At 47.4% G+C, this 19846-nt stretch overlaps 1 protein-coding gene across 1 annotated transcript in view; it reads left to right on the top strand.

The window, feature by feature from the left end:
• The window catches only part of GLMN (glomulin, FKBP associated protein), a 45993-nt gene that overhangs the window by 4352 nt on the left and 21795 nt on the right, over positions 1–19846 (top strand). Inside the window, exons 3-6 of the mRNA XM_044301730.1 lie at positions 5802–5927; positions 13413–13532; positions 16442–16550; positions 17925–18171. Of these exons, the coding sequence (XP_044157665.1) occupies positions 5802–5927; positions 13413–13532; positions 16442–16550; positions 17925–18171 (602 nt within the window). The remainder of the gene's footprint in view (positions 1–5801; positions 5928–13412; positions 13533–16441; positions 16551–17924; positions 18172–19846) is intronic.

Here is a 19846-nt window from a genome sequence, read left to right as displayed (position 1 = left end):
GCACTCTCACCGGATACGGTGCTGGCCATGTGCACGTCCCCCTTCCATAGGCGGAACGCAGCACTCTCACTGGATTCGCTGCCGGCCGTGTGCGTGACCAACTTCCATAGGCGGAATACTGCACCCTCACCGGATACGGTACTGGCCATGTGCACGTCCCCCTTCCATTGGCGGAACGCAGCACTCTCGCTGGATTCGCGGTCGACCATGTGCGTGACCCCCTTCCATTGGCGGAACGCTATACTCTCACTGGATTTGTTGCCGATCATGTGCATGTCCCCCTTTTATTAGGCGGAAATCTGCACTCTCACCGGATGCGGTACTGGCCAGGTGCACGACACGCTTCCATAGGCGGAACGCTGCACTTTCACTGGATTTGCGGCTGGCCATAGGCATGACCCCCTTCCATAGGTGGTATGCTGCACTCTCATTGGATTCGCTGCCGGCCTTGGGCACGCCTCCTTCCCTCAGGCGGCATGCATACACTCCCTCTGTCTGTGGTTGTTCTCTCGCCGGTGCGTTGCTGGCCATGTGCATGAACCCCTTCCATGGCGGGGTGCTTGCACTCTCGCTGGATCCGCTGTCAGCCATGTGCATGGCCCCTCTTCCGTGGGCGGTGTACGCACTCTCACTGGATTCGCATTCGCTGCCGGCCATGGGCATGCCTCCCTTCCTCAGGCGACATACACACATTCTCACTGACTGTGTTTGTCTCTCGCCAGTACGTTGCTGGTTATGTGCATGACTCCCGTACATGGCAGGGTGCTCTCACTCTCCCTGGATGAGATGCTGGCCATGTGCATGACGCCCGCTGCACGTGCAAGCGGGCGTCATGTTTACACATCGCACCAGCGCCGTACATGGGTGGAACGCTTGCACTCCCATTGGATTCGGTGCTGGCCTTGTGTGTGACCACCCCTCATTCCATGGGCGGACCTTTGCACGCTCATGAGATTCACGGCTGTCCTTGTACGTGCTGTGCTGGACTTGTACATGTCCCCTTCATTGGCGGAGTGGTTGCACTCTCACAAAGTTCGGTGTTGGGGGAATTATTGCACGCTCTCTTAATGCTAGGATAACCCTGTGCATGTCCCCCTTTCACTAGGTGGACCTCCTGCGCTCCTGCAGGATTGTATGGTATGTCCTATGTCTCTGGAGTAGGTACGGCCTTAGGCGTCACCCCCTTTTGGGGTGGGCCTTTGCACTCTTGCCGACTGCAGTTTGCCAGGTACATTTCCCCTCTTTCGGGGCGGACTGCTTACGTTCCATCGCGTGCCATGCTAGGCTTATGCATAACTCCCTTTCAGGTTGCACTTTGCACTTCCATAGATGCTGGGGCACTCTGTGGCTGGCCCTCTTCTCTGAGTGTCTTTTTTGCAGGGAGCGGCCGTTCTTGTGCGTTGTTTGGGCCGTTTCTGCCTTCTCCTCCCGTAGGTGGGTTGGCCTTCTCACTGCTTACGGGGCTGCTCGTACGTATGCTTCCCCTCCTTCCTGCGACATCCCTTTGTTCTCTTGGGTTACTTGCCGCAAGCCTTGCACTCGTCTCTACAGAGATCGTTCTGTCCACCTGACCCGGAGGGCTCTGTGCTCTCTACTGCACCGAGCTGGGTGGTACTCATTCATTTCGTTGGCCCTTCCTCCCGGGAAGTGTTCGTGGTTCCTAGATGCGTGCTGTTGTCTGCAGCGCCCCTCGGATTCTTCGTTGGCTCTGGCGGGACTATGGTTCCTTCGCCTATTACCATTTCCTCCTCTTCGGATGCAGTGTGGTATGAGTCCTTCCTCTTGGCGCCCTCTACGCTTCGGTCTGATCTGCTACCAGGTTCGGGCCACTCTTCTCGGGTAGATCACCCAACTTCTCTTGGATGCTCTATTACCCAGGTCCGGAGGACTTCCACCTTGGGTTCTTCAGGGTATTTGCCTTCTGCGAGGCGGTGAACCTGGCGTCTCACAGTGTAGCAGGGTTCTGCTTTTGGGCTGTCCTATGACTTCCCTGCTGCCCACTCCTCCTTTCGGTTGGGGGGTGTGATGCCGGCCTCTGTCTCGACTACCTTGTCTCGCCGGCTCTGTTTGGCTCCCCGTTCGGTACAGATCACGCCGATGTGGCTTCTGCCCGGCCAGGCTTCAGAGGCTGTTCCTTCACTGTCCTCCCCTCTGGGGGGAGCATGGTTGTTCATGTGGATGGTTCCGGTGTTCCTTTGGTCTCGTACTGTCTCCCTTGTTCACACTGGCTGTATTTGCTGTGTGCCTCTTGCTGGGTCTACCGCGTTCTGTCCTCCCGCTGGGTGCAGATTGCGTTTTCCATTCTAGGCTATGGTCCTGCTGTAGACTTACCTTCTTGGTAACTTGGGGGGACTGCCCTTCGGTCCAGATTGTCCTGTCTTGTCCTGGCATCTGGCGGATGCTGGGCGGACCCTTCGGTTCCCTTCCGTCTGTCCTTCTGCTCCCCCACTCCGGGTGGATACGGGACAACGTTGCTCGGAGGCCGACGGGACCAGTTTTTGCCGACCCTTCTGCCCGTGTTACTGGTCTGCGCCTGGTCACATTGGGTTTTTATCCGCTTGCCCAGGTGACTCCAGCGGGCTCGCTACTGTTCGCTCCTGGCTGTGTTTCGTCCAGGATCTGTCGTTGGACTTAGGGTTTTTTGTCTGGGTGTCGGTGGGTAGCTGGGCATTCCCCACTCTGCCCTTCTCCCCCCCATGGTTCTGTCTTTCTCCAGTCCGGCCTGGACCTGGGACTGGGACTCCTTTGCTTGAAGTGTCAAGTGTCGGCGCTGTCCTTCCTCTTCCAGCGTTCCCCGGCCCTCGGGGCATGTCCAGACCTTCTTCCTCGGAGTGGCTCTTTGGTTCCTCTGTACTGTACTCTCGGCGCTCCAATCTTGTCCTTGGAGCCGTTACAGGAGTTCTCTCTACCCCTTCTGTCCTGTACGGTTGTGTTCCGTATCAGTCGTGTCTCTGACGGGTGCCGGAATGGCCCCTTTTTTTGTTACGAGCTTTGTCTTTTCCAGGACAGGGCTGTTCTGCATCCCGTTTCTTCCTTCCTTCCTTCCTTCTGAAGGTGGTGTTTGCCTTTCGCTTCAACACCTCACCTATTTGGACGTTGTTTGGGCCTTGCCGTTTTTACTTGGAGATCTCCGACTCTTGCAGTCGTTCGGCCTCTTGGGTTTCCAGGAGGGCTGTGCATAGGGTTGACAGACTCCAGGGTGGTTTTCCTCCGCTTGATCAGATTGGCTATTGCTGAGGTTACCGCACCAAGGGCAGGATTCTGTCTTTGGTGTCACCGTTCCTTTCACCAGAGCGGTCGGTGCCTCCTGGGCCGGAGGCATTGGGCTTCGGCCGTGCATTTGGGCACGGCGGCCACAGGTCTGCCTTGCACGCCTTACTGAGTTCTACAGGGTGCATACTCTGACTTTGGCAGATGCTGCCTTACCCCGCCTGGGTTTACAGGCGGCGGTTCATTGATGCCTTTCGGGTGCTTCACCTTGGTGCTGTGGTCCCTCCCCCTTTTGGACTGCTTTTGAACGTCCCAAGGTCTTCTGTGTCCCCCAAGGAAACTGGGCGAGAAAACGAGATTTTTGTATAACTTACCAGTAAAATCTCTTTCTCGCTCTTTCCTTGGGGGACACAGCACCCACCCATTCATTGTTTTTTCTCTGTACGTTTTCCAAGTTTTTGTTACCCGTTGGGTAGTTGGCTTGTTGGTTCCTTGTTGGACTTTGCCTTTTCTCACTGCTTGGACACGCAACTGGCAGTCTCTCTCTCCAGGCTGAGGGTATAGCTGTGGAGGAGGGGCTTAACAGTTTTCACTTAGTGTCACGCCTCCTATGGAGATGAGCTATACCCAAGGTCTTCTGTGTCCCCCAAGGAAAGAGCGAGAAAGAGATTTTACTGGTAAGTTATACAAAAATCTCGTTTTTCTGAATGGTTACCATGGCTGCCGGGACGCTAAAGTCCTGGCAGCCATGGTAAAGTGTAGTGGGGAGCAGGGGAGCAGTATACTTGCCGTCCGTACGGCTCCCGGGGCGCTTCAGAGTGACGTCGGGGCGCCCCACGCGCATGGATGACGTGATCGCATGGATCACGTCATCCATGCGCATGGGGCGCTCTGACGTCATTCTGGAGCGCCCCGGGAGCCGCACGGACTGTAAGTATACCGCTCCCCACTACTACTATGGCAACCAGGACTTTAATAGCGTCCTGGCTGCCATAGTAACACTGAAAGCATTTTGAAGACGGATCAGTCTTCAAATGCTTTCAGTTCACTTGCGTTTTTCCGGATCCGGCGTGTAATTCCGGCAAATGGAGTACATGACGGATCAGAACAACGCAAGTGTGAAAGAGCCCTAAGTGACTGATACAAAGGGAACAGACTCCATTTCTATCCGTCATCCATTGACTATAATTAAAGGGGTTGTCCGGGTTCATTTCAGGCCTTCTTCACCCCCCCAGCCCGTATTTCATGCTCCGATGCTCCCCCTTGCCCTGCGCTGCATCGTGCAGGACAAGGGCTTCTTGTTTAGGCTTCCACCTTACAGTGTTCCTGATGATGTCACCAGCACTAATGGGCAGGCTCTGTTTTACAGGCCAGGGCAGCGCTAAAAGCCGCCTATTAGTGCCTGTGAAGACACTGGGGAACACTGCTAGGCGAAAACCGCTGCCTAGCAGAGCCCTGTACGTCACTGGATCTGCAGAAAAAGCCCTTGCCCTGCCCTATATAGCGCAGGGCAAAGGAGAGCGCGAAATGCTCCGATGCTCAACTCATATGGGCTGGAGGGGTGAAGAAGGGGTTATATTCAGATTCAGCTCCGGACAACCCCTTTAATCATCATGTTCTTTATTTTTGTGGAAAGAAAAAAAAAAAAAGAAACCTACCAGAACAGAGCCTTAGGGCTGTTTCACACGTGTGTCCAGTCCAGAAATCACGCTCTTTGTGTGAGTAAGGTCATGCAGAGACACATAGCATTATAAATCAGTATAATGCCGTGCGATCCTGCAAGACGAGCAGTGTCCGGAAAGGAGGCTCACGCTCACACACAGAGGGTGATTTCCGGACTGCAAGCATTTGTCTGAAACAGGCCTGATGCTGTAAACAAATGGGGATTAAAATGGACACTTTGTGTGTGTGTGTGTGGACTTGGCCTAAGATCTATCGAACGACACTTTAAGCTCTGTAACACAGAGGACATATCTTGCATTTGCCAACTGCAGAGCTAATAGTTATGAAGGCTTTAGCTTCACTTTAAAGGGAACCCGTCATCAACTTAATGCTGACCTCACTGACAGCAGCATAAAATAAGTGACAGACATGCTGATTTCATGTCAGTCATGAGCTAAAAGTCAGCATCATAATCATTGCAGCCAAGGCCTTGAAAAGAGTCCAGTCTACCTGAGAAGAGTCCTGGTTATTCCTAACCTCCTGCTCTCTCACCATCTGCTGATGATTGGCAGTTCTCTCCTAGAGAGAAAGGGAGAAAACTCGGTAGGAGACTGTCAGTCATCAGCAGGAATTCATCAATAACCATGACTCCTCAGGTGGCCGGGACTCTTTTCCAGGCCCAGTCTGCAATGATTGTGATCTTGGTTCTCGACAACCACTTACTTTTAACTTATAAATGACAGACCGCTGAAATCAACTCACCTGTCTCTACTTTATGCTGCCGTTAGTATGGGCAGCACAAAGTTTATGACAGTTACTTAGAATTACATTAAAGGGAACCTGACTATGTGTTTGCTTATTTTTTTAGTAGTAATAATGTACGAAATAATTATTTGGAGTTTGACCGATTGTATCTCCTTCTCTTTCAGCAAAAACTTTCAGAAGAAGAATTTAAAGAAGAAGACACCAATGTGTTCCTGGTGACTTGTCAGAAGTGTTTGGAGGAGGACCAGCTCGATGTCTTACTAGATGTAATCAAAGATGAGAAAAACCAGGTGAGGATAGAATTTCGGAAATCCCAATGCATTATATCCGTGTGTGCGCATCCATATACATTCCTGTTAATGCATTAGTTATTAACCCGTTCAGCTCTGGAGGTTTTTGCTCGCTTCCTAGTTTTTGCGACTCCAGATGCCATGGTCATGTTTGACCATGGCATCTGAAGGGTTAAAAGTACGCTATCGTCCTCAATTACCGCCGGTCGTGAACATTAGGCCCGGGTGTCTGCTGTTTAAAACAGCAGGCACCTGGCGGCTATGGCACCTGCAACTCTTGCAAGCTGGCGCCATCTTTAAGGCCCCGGCCAGTGCTGTACATGTAGGGCGCTGGTCAAAAATGGGTTAAAAAAACAACTTCCAGGGCTCCAAGCTACGTTGGAATGGGAGGCTGATTTATTGGAGGAATTCAGTGTGTCTAGATGGTACCAACGCTCCCAGACGCTCTCGAGGGGGTCGTGGCAAACCGCCCTGGCAGAGACCTCAATCAAAATCCTCCATCGGACATACCTGGTGCCTGTCAAATTACACCACATATACCCTGAGGTCCCTTCTATCTGCTTCCGGGGGTGTGGAGGGGAGGGTACGATGTTACATACTTGGTGGACCTGTCCCAATGCCTCCAGGTTCTGGAGTCGCATTAGCGATCTACTTTCATCCCTGCTGGGGCACACCCTCCCCCCTACGCCATCGGTCTTTCTTTTAGGCGATAGGCCATCAAAGTTGACGCACGCCAGATTTAAATTGACCCAATATATTTTGTTAGCTGCCAGGATCCATATTGCCTCCCAGTGGCGTTCTGTCACTAAATTATCAGGCAGTACTCGATAGGATCAACAGGATTTACCAGTACGAACGGCTGACAGCTATCCGTACAGATACATTTGCCCTATTTGAGAGGGAAAGGGAGACCTTTCCATAATTGTATACTGGGTCAGTGCAGGTTGCATTTCATGTATGTGACCATGTGTGCAGATGATGCATTGTATGGGTACAACCATCAGGTCCAGGTTGCAGTGCGTTCTCCGTTCAGTCTGAGACATGAGGAAAAGAGCTTATCTGTAATCCTGTGGCACAGACATATGCGGATCTGCTTTTTATCTCCTCGGCTTGAGAATCCGATTATCTGTCATTCTGGTTCCTGAGGAAAATACCTCTTGTTCATTTTTTATTATTTTTTTGCTTATTTGAAGCGAGTTTGCATCTAATAAAGCAAATATAACCTATATATAATTAATAGTAACTGCAGTCTCCAGATGGTTCTAACTGGGGGTTTTTGGGCTTTTTATGTTTCAGCAAGAAGCTGGACAAATGTTAGGAAATGGCCTACAATAAGAACTGAGCAGTACTTACCTAGCAGATCCAGCTCCACAGCCCCAGTTCTCCTGGCCAGGCTTTGTTTACCCGGCTGCACTGGTGACGTCACATCAACATCTGGCTGCTGCAGCCAACCACTGGCATCTTCAGCGCTTTGCTGCAATGGTCATATGTTGGTAACGTGATGTCACCGCTGCAGCCGGGTAAAAACATCCGGGAGAACTGTAGCAGTGTCTATGATTGCATTTTACTCATTTTGGGCTAAAAATATTTTTTTGCAGTTTATGCAGCTCTTGTTTTGCAGTGTTAAAGGGGTATTACCATCCGAGACAATGGTGGATCTGCACCTACACAGAGAACAGAAGGGGGAAGGTGGTGTTCTGCTATTTTCAGCAGCCCCATAGAAATGAATGGAGGGTGGCTGCGCCCCCTCCAAAACTGTCTGTCTCCAATCTCTGTGTAGGTGTGGGTCCCAAAGGGGGCATATCCTAGCGATGTGCCTCCAATGTATGTGATTGGAAAACCCCTTTAAGTTTCAGTCTGTGTGCAGACTGTCACTCTCTGCTTCACAATGTCACATCATGTTGCTTTCTTAGGGCTGAATGAATAACCCCCTTATCTCAGAAATTCTGACAGCTCATAAACACTCAGGGGTGATGAGCAGGCAATTATCAGGAAGGAAGCGTTCCTTCCCAAAAATTGCCTGCTCATTTGTATGAAGACGGTCATCGCTCATCCTCATACAAATTTAATTGTTTCTGGGCAGCAGAGTGCTGGTTAGACGGATCGATCTGCTGCCCAGAAATGATGATTGAGGTGTCCGCATCAACAATCACCCGAACAATCACCTTGCCGAACAATCCAGCAATGTAAATTCAGCTTAAGCCATACTCTTAACAAACTGATAAGAAGTGAGCTATAGTCGGTGTTTATGATCTGTCGGGAATTCAGAGAGGAGGGGTATATATATATCCAGCCCTCAGAACAGCAGCATAACAGGGCTCAGCATTAAACAGAAAGTGTCAGTCTGCAGATGGGCTGAAACTTAACCCTGTTGCGACCAACGAAAAAATGTTTTTAGCAAAAAAATGCAGTAGTAAAATGCAATTATAAAATAATATAGCCTTTACAACTGAGAACTAGACATGTTGAAATGTTATTCTCCGGATCTTTCATTTGTCCCTTGATAGGTCTCTGAACTCTGAGTTGCAATCGGCGGTCTACGGTAGTGGGCACATTATTCCTCAGCTGCTGCAGAACCTCTTTGAAACAGAAGGGAAACTATTCCTGTCCGCCCTGGATTGATGTAAAATCTCCTTATCCTTTTGAGAAATAAGTTTTTGTGATATCTAGGTGTGCATTCTGATGATCTGCAGCATCTCAGGTGTGTTTTATGATGTTCTGCAGCAGCTGGGGAGCAGTACTGCGTAATACAGTTGCAAGAAAAAGTATGTGAACCCTTTGGAATGATAGGGATTTCTGCACAAATTGGTCATAAAATGTGATCTGATCTTCATCTAAGTCACAACAATAGACAATCACAGTCTGCTTAAACTAATAACACACAAAGAATTACATGTTTTTATTTTATATACACCATGTAAACATTCACAGTGCAGGTGGAAAAAGTATGTGAACCCTTGGATTTAATAACTGGTTGAACCTCCTTTGGCAGCAATAACTTCAACCAAACGTTTCCAGTAGTTGCAGATCAGACGTGCACAACGGTCAGGAGTAATTCTTGACCATTCCTCTTTACAGAACTGTTTCAGTTCAGCAATATTCTTGGGATGTCTGGTGTGAATCGCTTTCTTGAGGTCATGCCACAGCATCTCAATCGGGTTGAGGTCAGGACTCTGACTGGGCCACTCCAGAAGGCAGATTTTCTTCTGTTTAAGCCATTCTGTTGTTGATTAACTTCTATGCTTTGGGTCGTTGTCCTGTTGCGACACCCATCTTCTGTTGAGCTTCAGCTGGTGGACAGATGGCCTTAAAGGGCTTCTGTCAGCCCACTAAACCGTTTTTTTTTGGTTAATAATAATCCCTACACTGTGAGCTCCCTATACATTAGAATTTGATAAAAAGCTATTTTTATAATATGTAAATTACCTTGCTACCAGCAAGTAGGGCGGCTACTTGCTGGTAGCAGCCGCATCCTCCGATCCTAATGACGCCCCCTCCGCATTGTGATTGACAGGGCCAGGGAACGGAATCGTTCTCTGCTGGCCCTGTTTGAATTCCAAATATCGCGCCTGCGCCGTACCTGTCTTTATTCGGCGCAGGCGCACTGAGAGGCGGCCGCACCATACTCAATGCGCCTGCGCCGATGACGTCACATCTACACCTGGCGCATTGAGGATGGAGCGGCCGAGAGAGCGGCCGCCTCTCAGTTCGCCTGCGCCGATTAAAGACAGGTACGGCGCAGGCGCGATATTTGGAATTCAAACAGGGCCAGCAGAGAACGATTCCGTTCCCTGGCCCTGTCAATCACAATGCGGAGGGGGCGTCATTAGGATCGGAGGATGCGGCTGCTACCAGCAAGTAGCCGCCCTACTTGCTGGTAGCAAGGTAATTTACATATTATAAAAATAGCTTTTTATCAAATTCTACTGAACCAAAATGAATATTTAGCTTATGTATAGGGAGCTCACAGTGTAGGGATTATTATTAACCCCAAAAAAAAAACGGTTTATTGGGCTGACAGAAGCCCTTTAAGTTCTCCTGCAAAATGTCTTGATAAACTTGGGAATTCATTTTTCCTTCGATGATAGCAATCCGTCCAGGCCCTGACGCAGCAAAGCAGCCCCAAACCATGATGCCCCCACCACCATACTTCACAGTTGGGGTGAGGTTTTGATGTTGATATGCTGTGCCTCTTTTTCTCCACACATAGTGTTGTGTGTTTCTTCCAAACAACTCAACTTTGGTTTCATCTGTCCATGGAATATTTTGCCAGTACTGCTGTGGAACATCCAGGTGCTCTTGTGCAAACAGTTTTCTTTGGAAAGCAGTGGCTTCCTCTGTGGTATCCTCCCATGAAATCCATTCTTGTTTAGTGTTTTACGTATCGTAGATTCGCTAACAGGGATGTTAGCATATGCCAGAGACTTTTGTAAGTCTTTAGCTGACACTATAGGATTCTTCTTCACCTCATTGAGCAGTCTGCGCTGTGCTCTTGCAGTCATCTTTACAGGACGGCCACTCCTAGGGAGAGTAGCAGCAGTGCTGAACTTTCTCCATTTATAGACAATTTGTCTTACCGTGGACTGATGAACAGCAAGGCTTTTGGAGATACTTTTATAACCCTTTCCAGCTTTATGCAAGTCAACAATTCTTAATCGTAGGTCTTCTGAGAGCTCTTTTGTGCGAGGCATCATTCACATCAGGCAATGCTTCTTGTGAAAAGCAAACCCAGAACTGGTGTGTGTTTTTTATAGGGCAGCTGTAACCAACACCTCCAATCTCATCTCATTGATTGGACTCCAGTTGGCTGACGGCTCACTCCAATTTGCTCTTGGAGATGTCATTAGTCTAGGGGTTCACATACTTTTTCCACCTGCACTGTGAATGTTTACATGGTGTGTTCAATAAAAACATGGTAACATTTAATTCTTTGTGTGTTATTAGTTTAAGCAGACTGTGATTGTCTATTGTTGTGACTTAGATGAAGATCAGATCACATTTTATCACCAATTTCTGCAGAAATCCATATCATTCCAAAGGGTTCACATACTTTGTGGCCAGAGGGATGAGCATGGCTTATGTAGCGCCGCTCATTTCTGTATAGTTGTCAGTTTCTGGGAGAGAAAGTTCAATGTTTCTGCAAATATCGTCCAGACGTCATAATTTCCAGCAATTTTACATTTGGATGCATTTCTACAGTGGCCACAGACTGACCACAACTTTAGCTGTAAGCCGCATACGTCACTGCTGTGCTGCATTTTTGATGCCCCAAAAAAACTAAAAAAAACTGCAGTTATGGTGCGTTTGGTTCCAGCAAAGGGAAAACACACAGCAGATTTCAATGACATTAATTACAAAGTAGGGTTACATTAGGCCTCATGCACGCGAACGTGTCCGTATTGCTGTCCGCAAACCACAGATCTGCAAAATACAGACGCCCTTCCATGTGCACTCCACGTTTTTTTCTAACTCCCATTACTAGAAATAACTATTCTTTTCCGTAACACGGACCAGAGTAAGACATTTTCTATCATTTTCGGAACAGACACACGAATGACATTTGTGTTTTTTGCGGATCTATAAAAATGAATGATGCAGATCAGACACAGATACAAAATATGGCTGTGTGCATGAGGCCTTAATGTCATTTACGTCTTCTGTGCGAGTGTTATTTTTTTTTTTGCCGAACCAAAAACGCAACATGGCCTTGACGTGTGGCCGCACCCTGAGGCAGAGGTTCACAAAGGCACCGGTATGTTAAAATGACTTGACACCAGTGGCGACAAATAAGGATTTCGCTGAGCAACGACTTCAGGAGATCGCCCATTGCCTGAGTGCAGCACTGGACATGAAGTGATTTACTCTGATGTCCCCTGTTTGCACTGTATGCTGTACGTTCAAAAATAAAAAAAATATTCACAGACCATGTTTTTTCTGCTGGACACAGATGACTGTCCGTACATTTCTGAATGGTTGGCAATCCTGTTTCCCTAGCACATAGACATATGTATTGTACAGTGATCCCTCAGGATACAATGGTCTTTTCTGACCCATCGGAAGTTGAAACCAGACTCAACATACAATGTCTCAGACTCGGATCCACCCAATCAAGGCCACTTCTCTGGTAAAATAGCCGGATTAGTTGCTAGTTAGCAGCCATTCCTGACTGTTCTATGTAAGGAATTGTTTTATCTGCTTATTTTTCTTAAATCTTCATTTTTTCTCATCTTGGATGACATTTTGGGGCTTTGGAACCAATTACTCGAGTTACAACGGTTTCAACATACAATGGTCGTCCTGGAACCAATTAATATTGTAACTTGAGAGACCACTGTGTTATGTTGCTATTGTATGTAATATTGTCTAAGGCAAGTATGTTAGTTGTAGAATTTCATGTACACGTTTTCAGCCACTAGATGGCATCGTCCTGTGCATCTACCCATAGAACAGATTGCATTGTGAAGCTCAGCTGCTTCCTCTAAAGCCCAGACCATCGTGGTCTCGCAGTGAATGTACAGCGCGTCAATCAGCCAAGCACTGCTTGGGGGAACCGAATTTAAGGCGTATTGGCAAGATCATGCTCCGTGTGAGAAGGAGAAACCTGCTCTGACGTTGACAGACTCTGAGTTATTATTTTATCCAGGGCCATTTGTTAAAGAGCTTGGATCTGCTGCAATACTACAACTAGGGCATAATGGGAGTTGTAGCTCTGCAGCAGCTGGAGAGGTTGGGGGAATATTGGCTTGGATCAGTGCACGTGGGGTAGCATCCCCATCATTGAAACTGCCACTGTAAGGTCTGTGGGGGGTTTTATGTTCCAGCGTACACAGGCCCACCAGGACCAATAGGGACCGGGCCTTACCACTGCCTCTGTTCTGTACACAGCACTCACGGGTCACCTTGCATATGAGGTTAGCTATGAAAATCACTTCTGTCTTGTCTCTAGAGTGCTGGTTGGTAAAGTACCACCCCAGCTGCATTTTTAGGAAGCGGTCAGATGGCATAAGGAGCCACTTCGCACTATGTGACCATCCACTGCGCTATTGAAAACTTAACCCCTTAGTGACCACTAATACACCTTTTTACTGATGTAAATATAGGGTGTTTTAGCTAAACAGCTGGCTTTAGTCAATCGTTACATGTCCCCAAAATGGTGCATTAAAAACTAGAACTTGTCCTGCAAAACAATAAGACCTCATACAAGTTCATTGATGAAAAGACAAAAAAGTTATAGCTCTTGGAATGCAATTTAATACAAAAATTTAGGTGGTCACTAAGGGGTTAATATCCCCTTAGTGCACCCTGGTCTCTCCTGTATACCCTGTAACCGGCACACAGCCGAGCGGTGCTGATGGAAGAAGAGCTGGAGCTGGTGCAGGTAGAATAGGAGTCTATGGGATCTGTGCATTGTGATGACGCCATCTTGTGTATATCTGGAGGAGGCCCTGGTAAATGCCAGTAACCAGTCCTTGTGTATTATTTCAGGTCCTCCTCAGGAACATGGGGTGGGATCTCATCGGACCTATTACTAGGTGTATACAGACCTGCGCACTCGGCAGTGAGAAAGAAAAGGTCTGCTTACAAATGCTCAGGGGTTTGATACAGGTCAGTGTTACTCCGTCATTGCCATCATCAGCCAAATCATTTGGGAATTCTGATATGCAGCATGACCTTCTTAAAACAATCAGTTTGCTTGTTATCATTTCCTTCGAAAAAAAAAAAAAAACGAAGGGTATATTGCTCGTTAGGGTAGTGTCGAAGCCATGCAACAAACTCCTGGAAGAGCTCCATGCAGGTTGCAGTAAAAGGCTGTGATCTGTGCCATTACCAGTGAGCTGGAGTTCTGGGGGGAGGTCACAAATGAGGGATAAATCATCTGTTTTTAGGATTTGCGTTGAAGTTAAAGCCTTCATAAACGTTAGTGTATTGTTGGACGAACCTGCTGTTCTTGGCTGGTTTAGCCGACAATGTAAAACGTATGGTGAGCTTCCAGCAGATGATGTCAAGGGAGTGAAGAATTGGGCAAAGTAAAATGTTTCCCCTGGTCCATTTTTTTTCTCCCAGGAGATAAGTTGCCACTAGAAGTGTCTGGCGGCAGCCCTTTCCCTTCTCCCTATTAAATGCATACACATTTGGCCGAACCGAGTGGGTATGTGTATGAGGGAGTCAAGATACAGTACTGCCCATAATTATTCATACCCCTGGCAAATTTTGACTTAAAGTTACTTTTATTCAACCAGCAAGTAATTTTTTGACGGGAAATGACATAGGCGTCTCCCAAAAGATAATAAGACGATGTACAAGAGGTAATATTGTGGGGAAAAATAGCATTTCTCAGCTTTTATTTACATTTGAGCAAAAAATACAAGAAGTTCTGCACTGTGGAAAATCTCAGAGGACGTGGTCGGAAGCCAAAATTGACACCTGTGCTGGCCAGGAGGATAGTTAGAGAGATGAAAAAGAATCCAAGGATCACCACCAAGGCCATCCTGGTGAATCTGGGCTCTACTGGTGGCAATGTCTCAAGGCAGACAATCCAACGGACACTGCCCACCGCTGGGTTCCACGGATGCTGACCAGGCACACAGAAGCTCGCTTGGCCTTTGCAAAAGCTCATCTGGACAAAGAAGAAGACTTCTGGTCTTCTGTGTTATGGTCAGATGAAACAAGAATTGAATTGTTTGGTCACAATGTTGTTTCCTTCATTTGGCGTAAAAAAGGAGAAGCCTTCAACCCGAAGAACACCATCCCCACTGTCAAACATGGTGGTGGGAACCTAATGCTTTGGGGGTGTTTTTCAGCCAATGGACCAGGGAACCTAATCACAGTAAACGGCACCATGAAAAAAGAGCAATACATGAGGATTCTCAACGACAACATCAGGCCGTCTGCAGAGAAACTTGGCCTTGGGCACCAGTGGACATTTCAGCATGACAATGACCCAAAACACACAGCAAAGGGGGTGAAGAAATGGTTAGCAGACAACAACATTAATGTTTTGGAGAGGCCCGGCCAGAGTCCAGACTTGAATCCAATTAAGAATCTGTGGAGGGAGCTAAAGATCAGGGTGATGGCAAGAAGACCCTCCAACCTGAAAGATTTGGAGCTCATTGCTAAAGATGAAAGGGCAAAAATACCTGGGGAGACTTGCAAAAAGCTGGTCTGCAATTATAGGAAGCGTTTGATTGCTCTAATAGCCAATAAAGGCTTTTCTATTGATTATTGAGAAGGGTATGAATAATTTTGGACTGGACACTTTTTGATCAAATGTAAATAAAAGCTGAGAAATGTTTTGTTTTTTCACAATAATGCCTCTTGTACATCGTCGTATTATCTTTTGGGAGACACCTATGTCATTTCCCGTCAAAAAATTACTTGTTGGTTGAATAAAAGTAACTTTAAGTCAAAATTTGCCAGGGGTATGAATAATTATGGGGAGCACTCTCTACATAGCGGAATGATTGTTCAACTGACAGCTTCATGACAACTAAATATCTTTAAGGGGATGTCCACTCTTTAAGTGATGGCCCGTCCTCGGCATAGGTTATCACTAATCGGTGGGGGTTCAACACCCTGCACCCCTGCCAACCATCAGTGTGTGCTGGACGGAGCTGGTTACTGCAGTGCACTCTTATTGAAGTGATGGAGGCAGCGCTGCAGTAACCAGCTCCATCCCCTGCAGAACAGCTGATCAGTGGGGGGGGGGGGGGTGCAGGGTGTCAGATCCTCCACTAAGCAGATGGTGATGGCCTGTCCTTCAGATACGCCATCACTTGTAAAGGAATGGACAACCACTTTAAAGGGATCGGTCACCAGTTTTGATGCCCAGTTCTCAGGGCAGCATAAACCAGTGGCATAGACCCTCACTCAGACGAGGGGTCACTTACTGTTTTTGTCCAGTCTTTTTATTAAATCCTTATGAGCTGCTCCAGCAGGACCTGATGGATGGAGTCCTCATATTCATGATCTGCGCCCCCTCCTCCTCGGGACTGCATAAAACTGGTGACAGATTCCCTTTAATTTTAGAAGGCAATGAGCTGTACTACAGTATTTTTGTAGGTGATCAGTTTCTTTCAGTCCCCCCATTACTCCATTGTAATTTTACAAGATATATTCTCTCATAATTGTAGATGGTTATGTAATTACAACATTCCCATGTATAAGGAGTAATCAGTAGAAATGGGGCTGAACAGTGTAAAGACTAAACTGCTGTTGACGATCGGCGCCATCTGGCGTCCACTGCTCCCTCACTCCTCAGCTGTCCTGACGGTCCCTTATGAAATCAGTAGCCAATGAGGCTTCAGGCGATGCTATGTGTATTCAGCACCGAAGCTAGTATGGGTCAGATCTGCTGTATGTAACGGAGTGGAGCATAGTGGGAGCAGCAAGCTGTTCATGGGGCCAACTTCTTTTAGTAATTATAATGTTATATTTGGGTGGGGGGCTGTGTGATGAATAATGTTCCCCCATTCAGGGTGACCCCTGTAATGTCATCTCTGTTATCTGTTATATAGTTATGTAATCCTAAGGAGATCTTGTTGGGAATCCTTGAGCAGATCGATGAAGCTGCAGGAGATCACATTTCCCGTACCATCTTGACTCTTCTTCAGCCACTACAAATAGGTAATCTACAAGATTCATGTGCTGAAATTGATCTAAGGATGCTTCACCTTGAATCTGCATCTACAGAAGACCAGCAGAAGTGTCCACGTGAATCCCTGTGTTGGAGAATGCAGCTCTGCGCTTATTCCATCGTGTCACGTTCCATCTTCATCATGACATTCGAAACAAAGCTATGACCACTATAGTACAATATAAAACATCTAGAAGTTCACAAATGGCATAAACCAGGCATGCTCAACCTGCGGCCCTCCAGCTGTTGTAAAACTACAACTCCCACAATGCCCTGCTGTAGGCTGATAGCTGTAGGCTGTTCGGGCATGCTGGGAGTTGTAGTTTTGCAACAGCTGGAGGGCCGCAGGTTGAGCATGACTGGCATAAACTAATTAAGAGGGTCATGCAGATTATACAAATGTCGCCCAATCTCGCCAGTTTCATTAGAGGCATCTCAAGGTGGAACCGGGAACCAAGCCTTCTACAAAGCCACAAATGAAAAGTTTACCATGCTTTTGTAGGTCACAACCCACACTCAAATACAACAAGTGTTGTTTAACCCCATTGAATATCAAATGGGGGGGGGGGGGGGCTATTCAAATGCTATGTATTGATCTATCTTTACCCTGGTATTACCTGCCAGTGATTATGGTTTTTTCCCCGGTATCACATTTGAACAGAGCTAAGAAATCATGGCGACACTCATGATATTGGCAAATACCTACAACAGGGGAGCCATATACAGGGAGCCTGAAAGCTGCTGTTTGGGTCCATTCACGCGTCCGTAGTTCTGGGTCCGCATCCATTCCGCAGAACGGGTGCGCACTCATTCATTTCAACGGGGGCTGCAAAAGATGCAGACAACACAGCAAGAAAAGTCCTTTCATTCCTAGTGCCGGCAATGTGCAGTCCGCAAAATGCAGAACGCCTGGTATCCATGTTTTGCGGATATGCCATTTGCGGACTGCAGAACACTTATGGACGTCTGAATGGACCCGTTGAAGAATGTTGCGTTGAAAGTAAACCAATCAGGGATTTCTACCGCTGTATCTGAAAACACAATATGGTAGAGGGAGAGAAGCCGAGCTCTGACATATATCTGTTTATATGGGTTGGATCACTATTTCTGAGTAAATTCTGACAGGACTCTTAGGAAAGACAGGGAGAGTCCTGATAATCCCGCCCCCATACAATGATTGACAGCCTTTTCTATATACAAACTGATACAGAGAGAGCTGTCAATCACTCTATTTAAGGGATTGTAGGAGAAATGGGGGGACTGAGCTGCAGTACTAGGCACTACCCAGAAGAGTAGCTTTTACAGTCCTTTTGAAAGTTTGTACTTTTTGCTCTGGTAGATAATTTTTTATTTTATTTTTTTAGTCCTCCTGAAGCTTGGAAACAAGAAATCGTACTCTGTGGGTCTGTCTCTGTCCACTCTCCATTCCCGGCTGTCCAGTCTGCCAGTGCCGTACACCACAGAACAGATGCAGGAGGACAAGCATTTGCTATGTCAGTGCTGTTTGGCTCTGGTCCAGTTTGCTCAGCCTTTTATTGATATTGTCTCACAAAGCATAGGCATTTCTAAGGAACCAGATGTCCAAGAGATGCGGAAAGAACTGCTGACGTTGTAAGTATGGATTTAGTTTAACAGTTGAAAAAAAATCGGGTGAATAAACAGCAATGCTGAATAATGGGCGGAGGGGCGAACCGAGCGCAAACCTGACAGAAGCGTATTCAAAAGTGACAACCAGTCACTTCTGCACTTTGGGTTATAAAAATGGCTGCCATAGCAAAACCGGAAAAGATGCAGTTACTTCTCTGCTTTTGATTCAGCCCCAGTGCTCCATTCCGCTGTGCTTCATCAAACCTCTCTGAGCCAGAACGGAGAGCCTCTTATACAGACTGGGAACTTAAAGTGGCCCTGGAAAAAAAAAACGAAGTGGCACAATATACCACCCCTGCAGAGCCCAATAGCACAGTGCATCACAAAATCCCTCCCCAAAAACTGCCCCTCTGTGGTTGTCAGGGCCAGCTGCCACGTTCTGTCCTCCTACTTCAGTTGCCTTAGGATGGCAATAAAGTTAAGGGGTATTCCCATCTAAGACAATGGGAGCATATCGCTAGGATATGCCCCCATTATCTGATGGGTGCGAGTCCCACCTCTGGGACCTACACCTATCGCATAAAGGCAGCCGAAGGGGCTGCCCTTCATTCATTTCTATTAGGCTGCCGAAAACAGGTGATCACTGGTTCGGCTATTTTCGTCGGCCCTATCGAAATGAATGGGAGCGGTGGCAGCACAAGTGCAGTGCGCTGCCATTCACTTTTATGGGGAGAGCACTTGGTGGTCTTTTCCAGCCACCACTTTCCCCCTCTCTGTTCTCGATATACAGTTCTCCCACTTAAAAATCATGGAGGGGTCTGAAACTCACATTGTAGGTGCATTCCCACTCTGAGAGACAGAATAAAAAAATAAAATCAGGAAATCACATTGTATGATTTTTAAAGAATGTATTTGTCTTGCACGGCTGAAAAGTATTTGAACACCTGAGAAAGAGCAAGAATTCTGGCTCTCAAAGACCTGTTACTGTGCCTTTTAAAAAGTCCACCTCTACTCCACTCATTAATCTAACTTAGTAGCACCTGTCTGAGCTCTTTAAAGACACCTGTCCACCCCACAGTCAGTCAGACGCCAACTACTACCATGGGCAAGACCTAAGAGCTGTCAAGACACCAGAGACAAAATTGTGGACCTCCACAAGACTGGAAAGGGCTACGGGGCAATTGTCATGCAGCTTGGTGAAAAAAGATGAACTGTTGGATCAGTTGTTAGAAAATGGAAGAGGCTAAAGACAACTGTCAGTCTCCCTCGGACTGGGGCTCCATGCAAGATCTCGCCTCGTGGGGTATCACTGATGATGAGAAAGGTGAGGAATCAGCCCAGAACTACAAGGGAGGAGCCGGTCAATGACATGAAGAGAGCTGAGACCACAGTTTCAAAGGTCACTGTCGGTAGAACACTACCTGTCATGGTTTCAAATCATGCATTGTACGGAAGGTTCCACTGCTCAAGTCATCATATGTCCAGGCCCGTCTGAAGTTTGCCAGTGACCATCTGGATGATCCAGAGGAGGCATGGGAGAAAGTCATGTGGTCAGATGAGACCAAAGTATAACTTTCTGGTCTAAACTTCACTTATCGTGTTTGGAGTTGCATCCCAAGAACACCATCCCTACTGTGAAGCATGGGGGTGATAACATCATGCTTTGGGGGTGCTTTTCTGCGAAGGGGACAGGGTGACT

This window comes from Bufo gargarizans, chromosome 7, assembly GCF_014858855.1.
Source record: "Bufo gargarizans isolate SCDJY-AF-19 chromosome 7, ASM1485885v1, whole genome shotgun sequence".
Lineage (NCBI taxonomy): Eukaryota > Metazoa > Chordata > Amphibia > Anura > Bufonidae > Bufo > Bufo gargarizans.
The sequence above is the reverse complement of the archived record's forward strand: the minus strand, read 5'-3'. Positions and strand labels throughout refer to the sequence as shown.